At 35.8% G+C, this 18896-nt stretch overlaps 1 protein-coding gene across 1 annotated transcript in view; it reads right to left on the bottom strand.

Annotated features, from left to right (window-relative positions):
• Positions 1 to 18674, bottom strand: part of LOC308662846 (ABC-type organic anion transporter ABCA8-like) — a 72853-nt gene extending 54179 nt beyond the window's left edge. The window contains exons 1-11 of the mRNA XM_081318990.1: positions 18476 to 18674; positions 17395 to 17571; positions 14840 to 14940; positions 12648 to 12874; positions 10507 to 10645; positions 8952 to 9137; positions 8496 to 8628; positions 4358 to 4529; positions 3475 to 3533; positions 2270 to 2380; positions 1264 to 1439 (exon numbers count right to left, since the gene is read on the bottom strand). Coding sequence (XP_081175116.1) covers positions 1264 to 1439; positions 2270 to 2380; positions 3475 to 3533; positions 4358 to 4529; positions 8496 to 8628; positions 8952 to 9137; positions 10507 to 10645; positions 12648 to 12874; positions 14840 to 14940; positions 17395 to 17571; positions 18476 to 18524 — 1530 coding nt within the window. The 5' untranslated portion in view covers positions 18525 to 18674. The remainder of the gene's footprint in view (positions 1 to 1263; positions 1440 to 2269; positions 2381 to 3474; positions 3534 to 4357; positions 4530 to 8495; positions 8629 to 8951; positions 9138 to 10506; positions 10646 to 12647; positions 12875 to 14839; positions 14941 to 17394; positions 17572 to 18475) is intronic.
• Positions 18675 to 18896: the final 222 nt, after the last annotated feature.

Raw genomic sequence — 18896 nt, 5'->3', positions numbered from 1 at the left:
TATATTTTTCTTGTGACTGTTCTTTCAAATATGCTGAAACTTTTGCCATTTCAGCTACGTCCATTACTTTAAGTATCCATTGTTCTATTGTAGGTAAATCTTCTTTCTTCCAATGTTGCGCCACCAACAGTATTATATACTTAGTTCTTAATGTACGTTTGGATCTTCTTTCTGTTGCTGTTCATCTCTAAAACATTTTAAAATTTCATTGACCATTTAGCTTGGATGTTTTCAGTTGTATTGATCTCCCAACAGGTAAGTAATATTTCATTGTAAATCAATATCAAGCACTGAAAGTTGAATCTTTTGTACTTTAGGCAGACCGTATTCCTAAACTTTACATGGCCATAGTTTGTTCATCCTTTTCCTGAAGAAGCCAAATTATATTCTACTAAATTTTTGCACTTCTGAGTTCTTTTGGCTTCTTTTCCAAGGTTTTTTTTAAAAAAGCTTTGGTTTATTCATCTTATGTTCATTGCTGTGGAAATGGCAGTCTTCTTATCAACTGGCTAACAAACCCTGATCCAATTGGCAGAGCAATGGCCTATTACAGGATATATATATATTTTCAAATAGTGCTTTGTGGAATTTGGGGTGGTAAACAAATTTTAAAAGTTTTAAATATCAAGGGGAAATGAGCAAGCATGGGAAAAATCAGACGAACATTGTAGTTTAGAGAGATTTAGATACTTTTGTATAAGTAAAAGACAATGGGAGTATTTTTTAAAAAAATACTACAAGATTTATGACAGCCAGTAAATATAACAGCCAGAAAAATGGTTTTTAAAAATGAGCAGTTAAGCAATTAAGTGTAGGAGCAGACGAGGCTGAGCCTGAGGGAGGGGCCAAATACATCATAAGTCACAAGCCCCTGTGCATCTGCAAGAGAACTAGGTCCAGCCCACCTTGGATGCCTTCCTTATCTCCCGCTCATTTCCCTTGACCGTTAGTTGGTCAGATACTTGTAGAGAGCTTAAGCTTGCAATAAATGTTTATACTCATTTGAACTGCCTGAATCTCCTGATTTCCCCAGCGCTTGACATTAATCTGGTTATAAATACATTTGTCCTACTGGTTCCAAAGCATAAGTGAAGTTTTCTAAAATGGACTGGCTAAATACAATCAGAGGAGAATAATGTTATCAAATCTAAAGGAGAGGTGTCCTACAATGGAAGAAGCTTAAAAGGGAAAAGTGTAGAACCTAACCACCTGTGCAACACAAATCTTTGTGGGACAACACAATATAACTTAATCCATTATTACCTCTTTTTCTACAGCATTGGATGGTATCCCTTTTATTTTAGCAAACGTCTTTAGGTTTTCTTTCACTGTTAAAAATTCAAACTGAATATTGAATTGTGGACAGATAGCACTTATTTCCCAAATCTTTTCCATGTGCTCCTTTTCACATATATTGTACTTGAATATGGATGCAAAACCTGTAAGCATTAGCAAAAAAAAATCACATAGAGAATTTTCCAATTAAACAGGCTGCTATTACTTTAGGATATGATGAATTAAAAGGCTGCTTTGCAAATGGGCTTTTCTGTTGTTTATCCAATTTATTATAATATATGTGGTGGCTCAGTGGGTTAGGACACTGAGCTTGTCGATCAGAAAGTCAGCAGTTTGGCGGGTCGAATCCCGAGTGCCACATAACAGAGTGAGCGCTTGTTACTCGTCCCAGCTTCTGCCAACCTAGCAGTTCGAAAGCATGTAAAAATGCAAGTAGAAAAATAGGGACCACTACGGTGGGAAGGTAACAGCGTTCTGTGCGCCTTTGGCATCTAGTCATGCCGGCCACATGACCACGGAGACTTCCTCGGACAAGCGCTGGCTCTTCGGCTTTGAAACGGAGATGAGCATCAGCCCCTAGAGTTGGAAACGACTAGCACACATGTGTGGGGGAACCTTTACCTTTACCTTTTTATGCTATTAATGACTGTCTTCCTAAGGCTAGCTTTAACCTTATTACTAAAGGGGATTGTAGCCCCCCCCAAAAAACAGGGGCTGATCTGTACTACAGTCTGGGGGCTCTCCAGGATACAATGGAGAGGAAAAGCTTTCTCCAGCTTTCCTGGGGATGATGATACTTCACTAGAGAACAACAGCAGAAAGGGGCTATTATGGTGTTTTCCCAAGATACCATTGTGAAAAACAGGAAATGGGACCAGATTGGACCTGATCAGATCCAACAGGGCTGCACTTTTCTAAATGTACTTTGAGATTGGGCTGGCATTTGAATTCATTTTAAAGTTTTGATTCTTACCACCAGATGGTTTGGAAAGTCCACTGAGAATGTTTAGCAATGCAGTTTTTCCAGATGTGCTATGACCAAGTATTGCAGTAATCTGACCTTCGTAAATATCCAAGGACAATCCTAATATATAAAGAAGTCAGGTTTGCTGTATAAATTAAATGATACATTGAGGCCTCTAACAGAAAAAATCATTCTGGCTTTGTTCACATACAACTGTGGCAGTACCCCAATATTAAGAATCCATGTTGTTCTTGGCAAAGCAGCTAAAGCTGAGGGACTATGAGGGACAAGAAACAAGTCACAGAGCAGTACAAAAGAATCTTGTTTTAGATCTTTGAGTCCTCCATTGATTTATTTTAGGCTATGAAGTTCCTCTTCTGATTAGTGGGATCTTAAAACATTTTTCAGTTGCGTACAATTATCCTGTTCTGTTAATCAGTTCTAAAACCAAATGAAACTTATTCTTACATGACAGGATGTTAGTTCTTTTCTCTGTCCATCCTAAATTTGAATTCATTGTTTTGCATTTTACAAGTAAAGCACCTAGTAGTTCTTCACATTTTTTATCCTGAATTTTATAATTGTTACTGACTCTAGTGCCAGTTATTTTTTTTTTTTTTGCTGGCACTCATGCGGCCAGTTTTCTCCAGGACTTCCTATCAGGATAGGGGAGGAAATTAAAAATCAAGTTGCCTTTCCTTTTTCAACCAGTGTCCAGGAACCTGACGGAGAATGTGGAGATGAAGGTGTAAAAGCCCTGGAGATTGGTCAGAAAGATGACCTTTGAAAGTTACTTAAATGTAATTCTTAAATTTAAAACATCTCAGGAATCTTCCTATAGAAGAAGGAGAGCAGAAATGCCTGTGTTAGGTTCTACCTTTTCACGTGAGTCAGACAATCATGTCAATTTACTGTATTGCTGGCATTTTGATCTCTTGAGATATCATGTGTGGTCAAACAAAAATTATAATATTTTAGATATTTACTCTTTCTTGCTAAACGTCTTATGAGATTTCATGTGAAGAACCCCAAATTTAATATAAATAGGTAATCATTGTGCCCATTTTATTTAAAAAAGGGGTCTAACTTTAGAGGTTCAAGAATGGGATTTACATATATTACAGATGCCCTACTTCCCAAATGTTTTGTGCTATTTCTGTCCTATTTCATAGAATCAAAGCAATAATTTGTACTCTAAAGTGCAGGTATCTTACCTTTCAAAGCTTCTGTTTCTGTGCTTTTCATTTTATAAATTTTTTTAATGTTATTTAGTCTAAAAAAGTAGTGAAATAATTATTTGTCAGTACATTGTGAGATTCTTCTTACAAATTTCAGAATTATCCAAAATAGGAGAATATTAATTTAGCATTCAATATGTCACAGTAAATGTTAGACAAGGGATGCATTTTCCTTTGGTATATGTCCAATGGACATAATAAAATAAATATAAAAATATAATATAAAAAATAATAAAAAAGACAATAGAGATAGTCCTCAGATTAGGAGAAGTTAGGAGAGCACATCGCTAAATGATGTGGTTGTAAAGCTTAACACCAGGACCATATGGGTCATTAAGTAAGGACCTCCTATAATGTGATGAGGGAAGAGGGAATTTCATGCAAGCAGACTGTCGGACACTGAGGGTTGGCACTATAGAGCACAAGCGGATGGGGGGGGGGAAAGCAGGGGGAATGCAAGCAACTTGTAACCTGCTACCAGCTTCCCACTGACTTTGTTTGTAAGAAGGAGGGGAGGGTGGAAAGGGCAATCATATGATCTTGAGATTCTGCAACCATCATAATGGTTACCAAGTGGCTGAATTGTGATGATGTGACTGCAGAGATGTTATAATAGCTGCAACTGCAAGGACCAGTCATAAGTCCCCCTCATTCAGCATTGTCACAACTTTGAATAGTTGCTGAATAGATGGCTATAAGACAAAGGCTACCTGTTGCAGCAGAAATGTATTTCTTACAGCATATTATTTTCTCCTTATGCATGAATCTCCCCCAGTGTCCTCTGGGAGCAGAAACCTATAAGTAAAGAAAATTTACAATGTGCTCACAATATTGAATGTCCACATTCAATGTCTCTTACCTTATGGCTTCCTTCCCATCAAACTCAGGAGGCAGAGGTTCAGCATTGTCACTGAAGATGCTCCCATGACTCTGTTCGTTTGTAGGAGCATCACCAGTATAGGGCCTTTTTGGTTTACACCAATAGGTTTTCTTCAAGAAAAACAATGGAGGATAAGGTACCCCATATTTGTCTAAAAAATATTTCACAAACAGCAAGTTGTCATAAATCCAAAATAACTGTAAATTCTTAATGTTTGCATTGAACATGTAATAAAGTACATTGCTAGTCTTCACTGTTTCTTTGTAGTGTTTTCTTAACTGTGAACCTCACAATAAAGTGAATAGACATGGTCAATTCGTTTCCCTGCTTAATAAATCATAACCTACATCAAAACTAAAAAAAAAGAGTGAAATAGACCAAAGCAACAAACAGGAATATATAATTCATTTGAGAATTCTTGCTAATTTTGATATGTCATTAGCAGAGAAATCTGCATGTAGCATTGGTAAAACTAAGGCTGGTGACCTACACTTTGTTTGTCTTTTAAGTCAGTTTTTTTACTTCTGGCAACTGCCTGGACAAGTCCCTGCAGGTTTTTTGGTAAGAATTTCAGAAGTGATTTGCCCTTGCCTTTTTCCAAAGACTGGGACAAAGTGACTGACTCAAGGTCACACAGCTGGCTTCATGCCTAAAATGAGAGTAAAAATCATGATCTTCTGGTTTCTAACCAAATGCTTTAACCGTTACACCAACCTAGCTCTTGGTTAACCTACCCTTTAATTTCTCTATATAACTAAAAAAAAGATATGTGAAAGTCTTGGATTGAAAGCCATGACAGAAGGAAGAGGTCAAACTCTAAGACCCCATCTGTAATGACTATGACATATGGAAGATTGCAACCTATATGGTAGAGAACAGTAAGTAATCATTAAACTGAATGAAACAAAAATAGATACATTTCAAATCTATAAAACTAAGATAAAGGGAAGTGACATAATAATCTGAATAAAGGCAGCCTGATCTTGTGGCATACCTTTAGGAAAATGAAGACATGGTTTTAATTATGAATGAAAGAGCAAAGATCGGTGTCAGAAAGTAAGAATTGGTCATCTAGATCATGGGTCCCCAACCCCCGATCTGTGGACCAGTACCAGGCCGCGGCATGCCAGCAACTGGGCTGCACAAACAAGCAAAGCCCCATCTGCGAGATACAGGCAGCACACAAAACCACTCACCCTCCGGTCCATGGAAAAACCTCTCTCCATGGAATCAGTCCCTGGTGCCCAAAAGGTTGGGGACTGCTGATCTAGATTGTTGCAGTTGTGTTTGAAAATAGGAATGCACGAGTTGGTGATACTGACATTGCATGTTTCAGTATGCAGTAATAATGGAAAAACCAATATCATGTAGCATCCTGAGTGAATGAGATCCTGGGGAGGGAGGAACATTTTGCTAGATGATATGGGTGGACAAATAGGGAAAAGGATGAATAGTACAGTATTGATCTAACTATTTGGCCCAATGAATGAAAGTGATGATGGTTTGATGTGCATCTATTTAGAAAAAAGATCTCCTTATTTTAACTATGTGTTCAAGTGTAAGTCTATTCATGCGTACATAGGGCAAAAGAATATAAATCTATAAGCATGATCCAGTTAATTGTTATGATGAAGGACTGAAAGAATGAGTGAAGGATACAAAGATGAAGAGCGGTTCTGAATGTCAGACAATCATGTTTACAGTAATTATCAAGTAATAATCCTGTGAAAAATGGATATGGAGAAAAATAAAGTAGTGAAAAAAATGAAAATGAAGGCAGAATGACTGCAGGGAGAGAACACTGTAGCTCAGTCCACTTTGAAAAGTTATTTGAAGACAAATTAATCTCCCAAATGAGTAAATGGAAAGGATCATAAGAAAATGAAGCTTGAAAAAATGTTACAAACTGCCACCAAAATGTGCAATGTTAAGCTGATAGTCACAGTGAAAAAGGATGGTGAAAAGATGAAAGAAAAGAAGTAGTGGCTGATAAAGAAAATACAAAAAAAAAGATTGCTGCAAAAAATAAAATAAAAAGAGAACAGGGCATTAAGTGAGAAAAGATAGTCCTGATATTAGTATTTTTAAAATATAGGAATGATATGGGAAATATGGGGATGATAGTGTATGTCAAAAAGTAAAAAAAAATATGAATACTATAAATGTTTGTATGTAAGAAAAAAAAATGATGAAAAGTGAATTTTAAGTGCTGTTAGAACGTTGAAAAATGGCAAAGTGTTTGGTAGAGATGGTGTAACTTAATAAATGTCACAACATGAATGTGGTTTGCTTACAATTTATGTATAATATATATGTGAAGATGACATGATTGTGAGAATGCTGATTGTCAAAAATGATGGCAAGACAGTGAAAAATGCTATAGTTTGTTAAGGGTGACTGGCTAAGTATTAGGAAAAATTCTGCCTGAAAGGATACAAGGACAATTAGACTTTAAGAAAGAAGTTTAGAAATGTATGAGTTTGAGAAGTCATTGTGGATCCCTAGTGATCACACAGATTTTTATCTAGGACAATCTGTCTCTAATTTGGTCTTGCCAGTCTCTCAATAGTGTCATCACCTTATAACTGAGTTCATCCACCTTTCTGATGGCTGTTCTCTTTTCTCTTTTCTTTGACCTTTTCCAGAATTAGAATCGTTTTCACAAACTTAGGTCTTTGTGTAATGTGTCCAAAGTAGGACAATATGAGTCCGATAGTTAGACCTCAAGCGAGTATTCTGGATTGATTTGTTTGTTGATCCATCTGTTTGTTTCCTTGCCTGTCTGTGGTATTTTTCAGGTCCCTTCTCTAATACCAAAGTTCAAAAATGTTAATATCCTGTGTCTTGAAAGTCCAAATTTCACTTCCATAGAACATCACAGGGAATAATATGGCTTACACAATTCTGATTATATACTATACAATATGCTTGTGAATTTAGAAGAAATTAGATTTAGAAGAAATAAATGATGTTAATAGGTGTGAATTATAGAATGGTTTGCATGAAGTGTAGATGATGGAAGTAAAACATGATTGAGAATAAATGGGATGCTTGGCAAAAGGTTTAATACTGATCAGGGAGCAAGAGAAAGAGGTGTGATGTCCCCTTGGCTAATTTGCACATTTTTAGCATTGTATAAGGAGTTATTATGGTACTGTTAATTGTGTTGGTTGGGATTGTGATGGTAATGATGATTAAATTCTGTTGGCTGAGGACCCAAATATTTGCAACGAGTGTTATGAAGAAACGCAGAATGAAAATTGTAGTATCCAAGAGAAAGGTGGTTGTATTTCACAGGGAAAATGGAATGAACAATTGCAAGTACGTATAAATAGCAATATTTACTAAAAATAGGAACATGAATGGAAATATTTTAAGATGTGCAAATGCTGGTAGAAAAGTATTGGGTGGAATAATTCTGTTGTGAAGAAGTTTGTTAAGAGAAGCAGAAATCACTTAAATATATAAGCAGATTCTGCCAATTTTGTAGATGTAAGTGGGAGCTGAATATGTCAGGAGAAACATACTGTAAATGCAGTGCAAATGTGTTACTTAAGAACTGTGGTTGGTAAAACAAGAGACTTAAAGACCCAGAATAAATGGGTGCTGAATATTTGTGAACTGAACGCAAAGTGACTGATTTGTATGAAAGCAATGCATTGGAATTGTTGGCCATGTAGGGAAAATTAGTGGGAATGGAATTCCAACACAAAAATGAGAAGCCAATGGAATTGATGAGCTCCACAAAATGACTGAGGTTTAGAAAACAAAACGAGAGTTTTCCTTCTCTCTTGTCATCCACCTTTAATTTCATTTGCTTACTCTACACCATTTATGTGCTTTGCGTAATACTGGTATCTTTAAAATGGGCTATGGGTCATACAAGTATGCATGATATGTGAATAAGACTGTTGTGTTTATGAGCTTCAGATGAATTTCAGGCAACTTAATCTAAAGAAAGATATAATACTTGCTGTCTCAACTTTGTTATTTTTCCCCATTTTTCAGGCCAGTTACAGTTTATCCCTAATTCAAAAATGATGCTTTTGAGATGATGAAAAGCAACTTGCAGAAATGTGGTCTTCAAACTATAATATATTCACAGTAATATTCTTACCAGGCACAACCTTATCAAAATAGAAAGCCAGCAGCATGTATAAAAGGCTGTCAATAAGCAAGCAATAACCATATGGTTCGACCATCAAGTCAGTAAAATAAAATGTCCTTCCATATTTTTGAAAATAGAGAACCTGCGTGAGAAGAACAAAGCATTTTTGTGAAACAAATTTTCATAGGAAAGAACAAAGAATTGAAATGAAACTATTTAGTAAGTTAAACTATTGATCCGATTCTAACCCCCTTGAAATGGAAGCATGGATCCTAGTAGTATGAAGGAAAGATTATAATGGAATGCCATTGTGTGTCCATATTCTGTTTGCTATGTATCCCTATCAAAATATCTTTGGAAGAGAAATACCTATGACACCAAAGTGAGTGTCAAATGTGTTTCCTGTTAGTTGCATCATGGTTAGGAAAATAGAAATTTGAAGTGAAATACTGTTTGTCACTCTACCTTTGAAAGCCCAGCACCAAAAGCAAATGGGCAGAAGATGCTCAAAATCAACTCCAAACTTGGAGATATCATCCCAATTGTTGTAGGTACGTTGAGGGCTCCCAAACAAAAAATGAAGATGAAAACTACAAAGCTAGTGATTCTGGGCTTCTTTAGGAGAGAGCTCAACATGAAACAGAGACATATCTGTGAAAGAAGAAATTGGCAGTTAGTAGGAAACACTTTCTCTACAAATATGCAAGATACAATAGAATGAGTGAAATATTGTTTTGTATTTATATGGAAATGTTGCACCCTACTTTAAAAACACAAATTGTTGCAATAGATGTTTGCAGGCCAGGATTCAAGATAAACTGAATTAATAAGAAGAGAGTGCATAATGCCTTTCCATAGCTGTATTTCCCAAAAGGTTCTTATATCTCTAAACAAGAGAAGATGGAGTCCAATCACTGTAATAATGTAATATCCAAACTGTAAATGCTCAAGATGAAGAGAGTCGAAAAAAATCAGCAGTAGAGAGAATTGAGTCCATTTGGCTTTAAGTGCTGAGGCATTCAGACAACATGAAAATACTGTGGGACCACAAATGGAAGCTGGCACCTACTTTTGCTTCTCCTAATGCCACCATGCTCAATAATTTTGAATAAGTATCTATTAGCTTCCTTGCTCTGCCACTCAATACTGATGATTGAACTTTTTAACCTAGAACAATTCTTCTGGACACTACCATCTCCATATTACTGCTTTCTCTCTCAGATATTGACTCCATCCTTCTTCATCTTCCACCTTCACCCACCTTTTCCCACACATTTGTTTTTCTCCTTCTTGCAATATATCCAGTTCTTTCATCTTCTCCTCCACCTGATCTACTTTCTCTGATCCTTGAACAATTTGAAACATTCCAATATTCCTCCTTCTCCTTTTCCCTCCCTTCTCACCTACACATTCTATCTTGCATTTATCATATACATATTTTAATAGGAACATCCATACAGCATCTTTAATCTTCAGTCAAGTGATAATCAGAGTACTTTTTTCCAAAAATAAGGAAGTAATAGGTTCTCTTTAACCAGTCCAAGCCAGTCAGCAGGCATATTTGAGATGAGCTGAACATTCTGCATAATTGTCTATAAAACATTTAATAGTTATCTAATCTTGAATTTATCAAGAAATGAATGACATAGTCATATTTTCAATATTATCTGGAAAGGTGCAGTTCACTTATCAAATGATTGTCAACGAATGCAAAATAGACAGGTCTGCTTTTTCCTATCTTTCATCTAACCAAACAAAAGAACTTTCTGATAAAGGAAATAATCTGTCCAGGTGTACTTTCATTAAACTGGTATCTCCATGATCCCTCAAACTATTCCCAAGTTAGGGTGCTTTATTAAAAAAGAGAGAACACTTGAGAAACAAATGTTTTAATTTAATATTTAAAAAGTTTCTTCTTATTCTGGTACAGAAACTGCCCTCCAGCAGAACAGAAATATTTATTCTAAATAGTGCATCAAACATATCACTTTAACTGAGAAAAGGAAAGTCCAAGACTTACAGATGAAATTCCATAAAGGAAAAGCAGGACAAATAATGTAGAATTGCTGCTTAGGTAAAAATATATATCTTTCACACAAAATGTCAGCACCATGCTTAGAATTGAGATGTACATGGTGTACAGCAAACCCCAGGAGAGCCTATGAAGAAAAAGACATGGTTAACCTTCTTGATAACATTTATCTGATTTTTCTCCACCTCCCCTAAATTATTTCTCCAGTTTAGTTCAATATTATGGTCCAACACTGATTGCAGGAAAGGGTTCTCTTGTTCAGTAAAACTGAAGCTCTTATCATTAAATGGCATTTGGCAGGAGTGTCATGTTAGGAACTGGAGCCCAATATGAAGAAGAGTGGAGGCCTTCAATAGACTTTCCTTGACCCCATGTCTACACCAATTCCAGGGGTGACAGAAAAATAAAATTATTATTATTTTACTTAAATTTATTGGCTGTCCAACACCAAGGAGCCAAGGATAACTCTTCCAGACAAAGATAAAGCAGATGTCTCCCTCAACTCTTCCCAGACTGCCGAGTCTTGGTAAAACAATGGCAGATGTAATCAAAGAATATCTGCATAGGTAATATGCTTTGTGGGTCTTTTCCTTTTGCTCTTCTTGACCTCTTTTGGCATCTCTTTTGTTTAGGAGGAAGACTGACATCTTCAGCTGATTAACGTAGTTGCTGTAAAGCTCCTTGCTCTCCATGGAACTATTTCTATGTTGAAGTCCTAGCCCAAATGTCTTTTTATTTTTGTACCCTTTTCATTTTTCTCTACAGCTAATTCTCATTTAAATAGCAGAGCTGTGGAGTAAAATCCATCTAGAATGCTATTGGGCTTGAGTTCTGGTCCGGCCAAAATTGATCCAAGTGATTAAATCCTAGCTGCCTAGAAGCAGTTTTCTAAAATGAGCAGAGGATCTTTTTTGGGAGTAAACCCATCCCTACCTGCAGAGGTTGTTAAATACACCCCAAAGACATCTGCTCCAAATTGGGATATTGGGTATTTAAACTGGTAGGTAATCCATGGAAAGAGAAATGCTTTAAAGTGCATCTGCCCACGGTAGCATTGTTTGAGTTTTTAGGAGCATAAAGAAATGTTCAACAGTATAAAGAAATGTTCGAGAGCATTAAAAAGCATCTGCTGCACTCAAGGGTCTATCTATATGCAGAGATATCTTTGAGAAATTAAAAGAGGTAGAAGCAGAATTAGAAGCAACAGGGAACGTTAGCAGACTCTTTGGTAGAGTTAGTTGCATAAAATACCAAAAAGAATGGGTGAGTCGAAAGAGAGAATTTTAAAGAGAAATGCTCACCTAGAGGACAAGGTAAGCCAACTGTAAACTTCATTACATCCAATGAGCAACAGCTATGGGAGGACCCAGTTCATAATAAATTCATAAATTGAAGTTACCCTCTCAAATGCCTGCAATACCTTCTCTTCTGGCCAGTATTGGAGATCCTTACCCTATGTAAGGTAAAAGATCTAACAATGATCTTTACCAGTGGCTGCCCCATTTTGGGGAATATCTTGCCTGAGGTAATGGTACACCCAACTTATTGATCTTCAAGAAGGCTCTACTGTTTTTTTCCTTAAATATACGAATGGTAACAGTGGTAGGTTATACATAGGTTTTATTATTTATGATGGCTTTATGTTTAAAGACTTGAAACTTTTTCTTTTGTGGAAAAGTAAGCAACCTTGAGGCCCCAAAATAGGTAGAATACAGCTATTTCTGTAAATAAATAACACTATTTAGCATAAAAACATACACAGTATGCTGTACATGTGATTTCAGTGCCCTTCAAAATTGGGTAATTTACCGAAGTGTTTTGTAAAATTGCAAATGTAAGAATATTTAATTATATTTAACTAAGTTGCAGAATGGCTAACCAAAACAGCCATTTATATAAAGAGGGAACAAGGACCTGTGGTGATGCCATCAGTCACATAAGTGTTTAGAGGTTCAAAGGGAATAGAACTCAACATGGAGCTATTATTTACAGCACCAGCTCCATAATCAGAGCTTCATTAAAGTCTTTGCTGAGTTTTCCGGATGGCATGGATTAATCCTCTTTCTTTCTCATAAGAACCTGCTGGACCCAGCTGAGAAAAGGAGACTACAGCCAATTTCGTAGCTCACCAGAATGCTGCATCTCGTAGTCCCATTGTCTTCATCACCTCCTTTAATTTCCGTTTCTCTCTTGAAAGAGTTAGTGCCAAGAAATACATAAATGGAGCAAAACACAGTGATAAGGCCCAAAGAAACACACCATTTCCTAATTCAGATGCTATGGAAACAGAAGGTGATCTCATACGGATGCCATTAATAGAAGTCATTTCTGCCCAAACAGAGTGATTGGTGATCCTCTAAAAGTAAAGACAAAAACATTTTTGAAATTACTGATAACTTTTTTCCATAGGTGATTTGGCATGCTTTTTTGTGAGAAGGGTGGCTATACAATTTTGAGAGAGAAAGAGAGAGGCAGGCAGGCAGGCAGGCAGAATCTGATCAAATAAGTAAATGCTGGGAAAAGCAGCAGGGTCCTCATCACTTACAAGACTACAAGACATTATCCAGTGCCTCATTTATATGTCATTAATATACTGTACAGTATATCTCTAAATTGATCTACTTCTTCTATTGATTTTTAAATATGCCTACATACCTTGATTTCTACCTATAGGTTTTCAGCTATGTGTTGTCTTTAGTTGTTTGCCAATATCTGAATTAAAACCAAAAATGTTTCCCAGGAGAAATGGATGAAGTAATGGCAGTCAAGTAGAAAATATAGAAATGCCTATTTAATTTCTTTAATTATTTTCACATTTCTATTCTTCCACCTTTAAGAAATTTTCAGAGGTTTACACAGATGATAAAAAGCCATTAAAACATCCAGAGCAACTATACAAACAGTAAAAGAAACACAAAACTATAAGCAGAAAAAAAAGCATCAAGAGAAGGCTCCATGAAACAATCTAGTCTTTAAAAGCTTCTGAATCACCAACGAGAAGCCTAGCCTGATCTCGACCAGAAGACTGTGCCACAGTGTATGTGTGGAAGGAAAAGTCTTCACTACAGTATATTTTCTATAAATGTTTGCCAATATTTGAATTAAGCTTGTTTTAGTATATGAGGAGCAAGAAACAAGACTTCAAGGTAATTCAATCATTTTTTTCCTTATAATGTAATTGCCCAGGCTTCACTCTCTTCTATCTAACTATCAGTTAGATAGTTAAATGATAGATAGATAGATAGAGATAGATAGATAGATAAATAGATGATAGATAGATAGATAGATAGATAGATAGATAGATAGATAGATAGATAGATAGATAGACAGATATTATTCTAATGAACTCAGAGTGGTTTCTTTCCCTAAGTATGTTAAGTATTTACACACATACACACATTTACGGTATATATATATTGGGGGGGATTAATTTATTAATCTGATACAGGAACCTAACAATGATCTAATACTAGAATCAAAAAAGGAAAGTACTTGTCTGCACTGTGAGTAGATTAGAACAAGATATATTCTACAGCCCAGGGTGATCCAGATGCAGTGAGTAGGATAAACAGCAGTCATATTTATCAAAATATATAAAATTGCATACAAAATGAAATAATAGAGCAGTCATTCAAATAAAACTGAGAAAATGTGGCTGCCACTGCTGCAGATAAAAGTAAGACTTACTTTTGTAGGAAATTAGCACACACACACACACCTTGAGAAGGAAATATTTTGGGGGATATTAAATGAGCAGAATATTATATTTCCTAAAGTAATAATGGGAGAAAATCTTAAAGTGCAGAAACTTCTCCCTCTCCTGCAAGCAGAAACTCAGCAAGCCAGCTCTGTAGAAATGCAGATTTGATAATCCTATTCAGAAAGACTGGGCTACTTATTAATAAGCAAAATGCCTTCAGCCATAGCCCCAGAGAAGGTTTAAGGTGATGGGATTAGAAAAAAACAAAGACTCCAAGGAACATGATCTTTAGGAGGATTACTCCACCCCATTAAAATACCAAAAAGGCACACTGAAGCTCAGGTCAAAGTTCATTGCACAGGAACAGGAAGAGCCTCAAATACAATGCCACAGGAACAGGAACAACTCCAAACACAAAAGCCCAAGAAGGTATAAAAACCCATCACTCTCAGCTACTGTCAATGCTGCTAACATCCATTTTGTCAGCCACCCCAGATACATGCTGTGTTACTGAAGTTTCTGGCAACTAAATAAACAACAGCCTTCTTTCCAAACAGCTTCCATTTTGTTTATTCCCAGCTTGGACTGGACCTGAAGATTTTTCTTTCAACACTAACTTACTTCAATAAGTGCACTGTCAATGCTAGATTGCAGTGAGACAAAGCCTTGAGTCCAATACCTTGGACTGTTACAGTAAATTGAGGAAAAGTTGAAACAGGTATCTACAAAAAAAGGGAGAAGAGAAGCAGACTTTTACAATGTTATATGTACAATCTTGTAAATTACCAGTCCCTATTAATTGGGAAAAAGTTGGGATTTCACTGGACTGGATGATTTCCAGGAAAATGATACAATGCACTGAGGCCTTGAACAAAACAGCCCATCAGAAAGCACTGAGTTTCCCTCTCTTCTAAGAGCAAAGAGAGGGAAGAACTTTACTTTGCTTTTTCCCAACTTCACTGACTTCCTTAGGTACCTGAAGTACTGGGGCCAACCAAAATTATCTTACATAAGAATAGAGCAATATAACTTGCCAACATCTTAAACAAAACACGGCTCAACACATCCTCCTATCTAAAGTCAAGAAGAAAATGGGAGCTGTTTCTAATCATTATTTCCATTCAAACTACCCTTTATTTGAAAACTCTAATTTAAGTGCTGTCATTATTGAATTGGGTTGGATATATTTACATGACTATATTTTCTTGGAAAAAAATAAAAGACAATCCTGAAAAAAGGGTTAGGGTTTAGTATAAGTATAAAGAAAATTAATTTTTCGGTTTATAACTTGGTTTTATAAAAGAAAATTCAAGAGAGAAACCAAGAAAATATTTAAATCAAATTAAACTAAACAGATTTCTGAAACAAAGGACCATCCTTTATAATAAAGGGCATATGGTCACAATAAATATATTATATATGCGGTTAACTTATTGGTACCACATTCAATACTTTTATGCTTTTCCTGACGTATACCACTCCCACGTTCATTTAACAAAGTGGGCAGAAGTTTGTTCTCAGCCATTTTCACTTCCTTTGACAAACATTCATTCCTTGCCTGAGACAACAAGCTAGCTCCTGTCTTCCAGTCAGCATTTGCACATTATTATCATTATCATTTCAATTAATAAGCCAACTAACCACAAAGCAACTCAGGGTGACATACAAAAATATAAAAATATATAAAACCAAACCTAAACCAATAATAATAATGCAAGAACAATGCACCACACTGAGGAAACAAAAAGAATTAAAATACCACATATTTGGTGCAAGTTTATAAGCCACCCAATCTCAGAGCTTTCTGATAGAGTCAGTTTAGTAGAGCTTTATTAACAGATCCTCTCCATCTGTTTTTCCATTTTTAGTAAACATTTTACCAAAGTACACAAATTCATTTACTTGCTCTATTTTTTGCCATTTATTTACAACTTGCCAATTTCATTTTGTTTTCCCTGTGAACCATAACAATTTTGAGGTTTGATATATTAATTTCAGATCCATGCTTTTTATTGCTATTATGCAATCTGTCTAATATTCAGTGCAAATAATTTAAGTTCCCAGTCTCAATAACGTAGCATCTCCTTTATATATTCACATCTCCATCTAATATGCTTCTAACACCATAGCAAGCATTCCTAATAGTTTAAGTCTAATCATTCAATTGGAGACTATTCATTTTGTCCTCTTAACTTCCAAAATACTTTTTTTTTATTTTGTCAAATTATTGTCCACTTTCTCTGCCTGTTATAATCATAGCTATTTTCTGTTTTCTTTGTCTATATTCTTGTAATGTTTGTTTCTTCTATTTACAGATTACACAGTATCTTTCCCTCATTGCCATTTTGTAGTATTCTCTTACCACTTTGTTTTTGAGAAAATTTGTTGTCTGCTTTCCTGCAAAGGAGGCTGTAAATCTCGGTAAGCCTATAGATCCTCCTGCTTGAGCAGGGGGCTGGACTAGAAGACCTCCAAGGTCCTTTACAGCTCTATTCTATTCTTGTATTTTTTTTAATTCACAGGTTTCTTCACAGTGTCATTCCACGAAATACTCTGAAAGAGTACCGGTATTTAAAAACTCCCACTTAGCATAACTCCAAACATATCTCTTGTACTTTTGTAACATAATCCTCCTTATTGTGTTTAAAGTAGCTACTATTTGTCTTGATTTATCTCTCTTTTTACACCACTTCCTCTTTATTCCGTTGGATGATCAATCCTAACTTTAACCCTAAAACTTAGGGATTTTGTTCAGTCCCATGCTGGTCTTCTGATGGCTTATATTCTAAATTCATGACACAAATTGCATTATTACATCCCCAATAAATAAGCATGAAAATAGTGCCAGTTAAAACCTGCACATATGTGTATCCCTGTAAATGAAAATTGTAGTGTCATTCTAAAAATGAAATGTTGTAAAGCATGTTGAAAGTGTATGCGCGCGCACACACACACACACACACTATATGTATGTATGCAAATATATAATATCATATGAACATATGATGCTACACCTGCATCTGACTGTAAACCTGTGTTTGTTAATCTTGGCAACTTTAAGATGTGTGGACTTCAACTCTCCAGCCACCTAAGCTGAGTGGAAGTTGCCAGGGATGAAAAACACTTCTATAGATGCATAAATATCTACAATGAAACACACAGCCATCTTGAATTACCTATAACAGCAAGATCTTTGTGTGGGGTAACTGTTCTGTAGATAGGAAATCTGAGTCGATAGGAAATTTCATCTTGAAATATAACTCCAATAATATCTACGTCCAAGTCCTGCTCTGATGCCATGGCCTTCTCATCTTTCATAGTCTTCTCATCTTCCATCACTTTTGTCTCAACACCTTTAGTATAGAAATCATGTCAGTAAGTGGAATCCTACACAGGACAGGGAAAGAGAAATGTCTTTGCATGCTGATGTTTCATTAGCTGTATCAGTTAACCATTTCAAGGGTTATTATAAAAAATTTGGCCAAAAGAATAATGGATTAAAAAACTAGACTGATATTTAATCTTATAGCCTGGACTCTGTTAGCCCCTAAGCTAAATAAAAGGAGGTGAGATAGGCAAGCAGAAATGCCTTTTCATTCATCTATTCGATAGGTGTCTTGATCTCAAACATATCTCCTTGCATAACACATTGGCTATGTTCACCAATCATAATAATCTACAAAAAAAAACCCAACCCCAAATTGTTTAATTTTTGCTTCTCATATAGGAAAAACAGGGCTATAGCCATCTAAAAACAGGTTTTATTATCAGGTTATATGAAATCGGTTGATCACAATATACGAGGGCAATTTGGAAATAAAACTCCATTTGGTTATCAATGACAGACACTTGCAGATACAGAACTTGTATTATACACATTAGAAAAATACAACATTACATTACTTTTTGACATAATCGCCATTCAAATTGAAGCACTTGTCATAACATCTTAGAAGGTTTGAAATTCCTCCTGCAAAAAAAAAAATCTCCTGCATGGGAATGAAACCACCCTGTAACAGCATTGTGAAGCGCATTGTCATTGTGGAGGCGGTGCGACGCAAGCTAGTTTTTCATTTAACCATTAAATCTATCTGGCTCTCTTGCTCACTTTCTCTCAACTGACATACATAACAGATGAACAGCAGTGGAGGATTCCTACAATCATTTTTCTATAGCTACCAAACTCAATCAAAATGAGCCCAGTTGAAATTAGCCTCTATTAAAGTCTTTGAAAACATTTTAACAGATGCGTTATACCTTTTAGAGGAGAGAGTATTTCTATTTTCTTCATTATTTCTCTTGACATCTTAGTATTTGGAGCATACAAAATTTTAATTCCAGTAATATTAAATGAAGGTTTCCCAAGAAGAGCATGAGGTATTTCGTCAGAATTCTCATTTATTAATCCAAATGTTGCTAACAGTATTATACTGAAGACAACCAGGGAAGTAAACAATTCCTGGAAATGTGAAATAAGTCCAATTTATTAACACCCTTTACAGTATTTTGGAATGATCGCAGCAAGGCAATTCTATTTTGAATCATAGGCATATCATTGGGATCTACACAAATAAGAATATAGCAAAAAAAAATCTAGGAGGTTGGACCTTGCAATGTTGCATACATGCGTACTCTCACATCATGCTTTCATGTATGTGTCTATTTGCATCACACCCTA

The sequence above is a fragment of the Vipera berus genome (assembly GCF_964194415.1).
Source record: "Vipera berus genome assembly, chromosome: 2".
In the NCBI taxonomy this organism is placed as follows: Eukaryota; Metazoa; Chordata; class Lepidosauria; order Squamata; family Viperidae; genus Vipera; species Vipera berus.
This window is presented reverse-complemented; position numbering and strand designations above follow the sequence as displayed.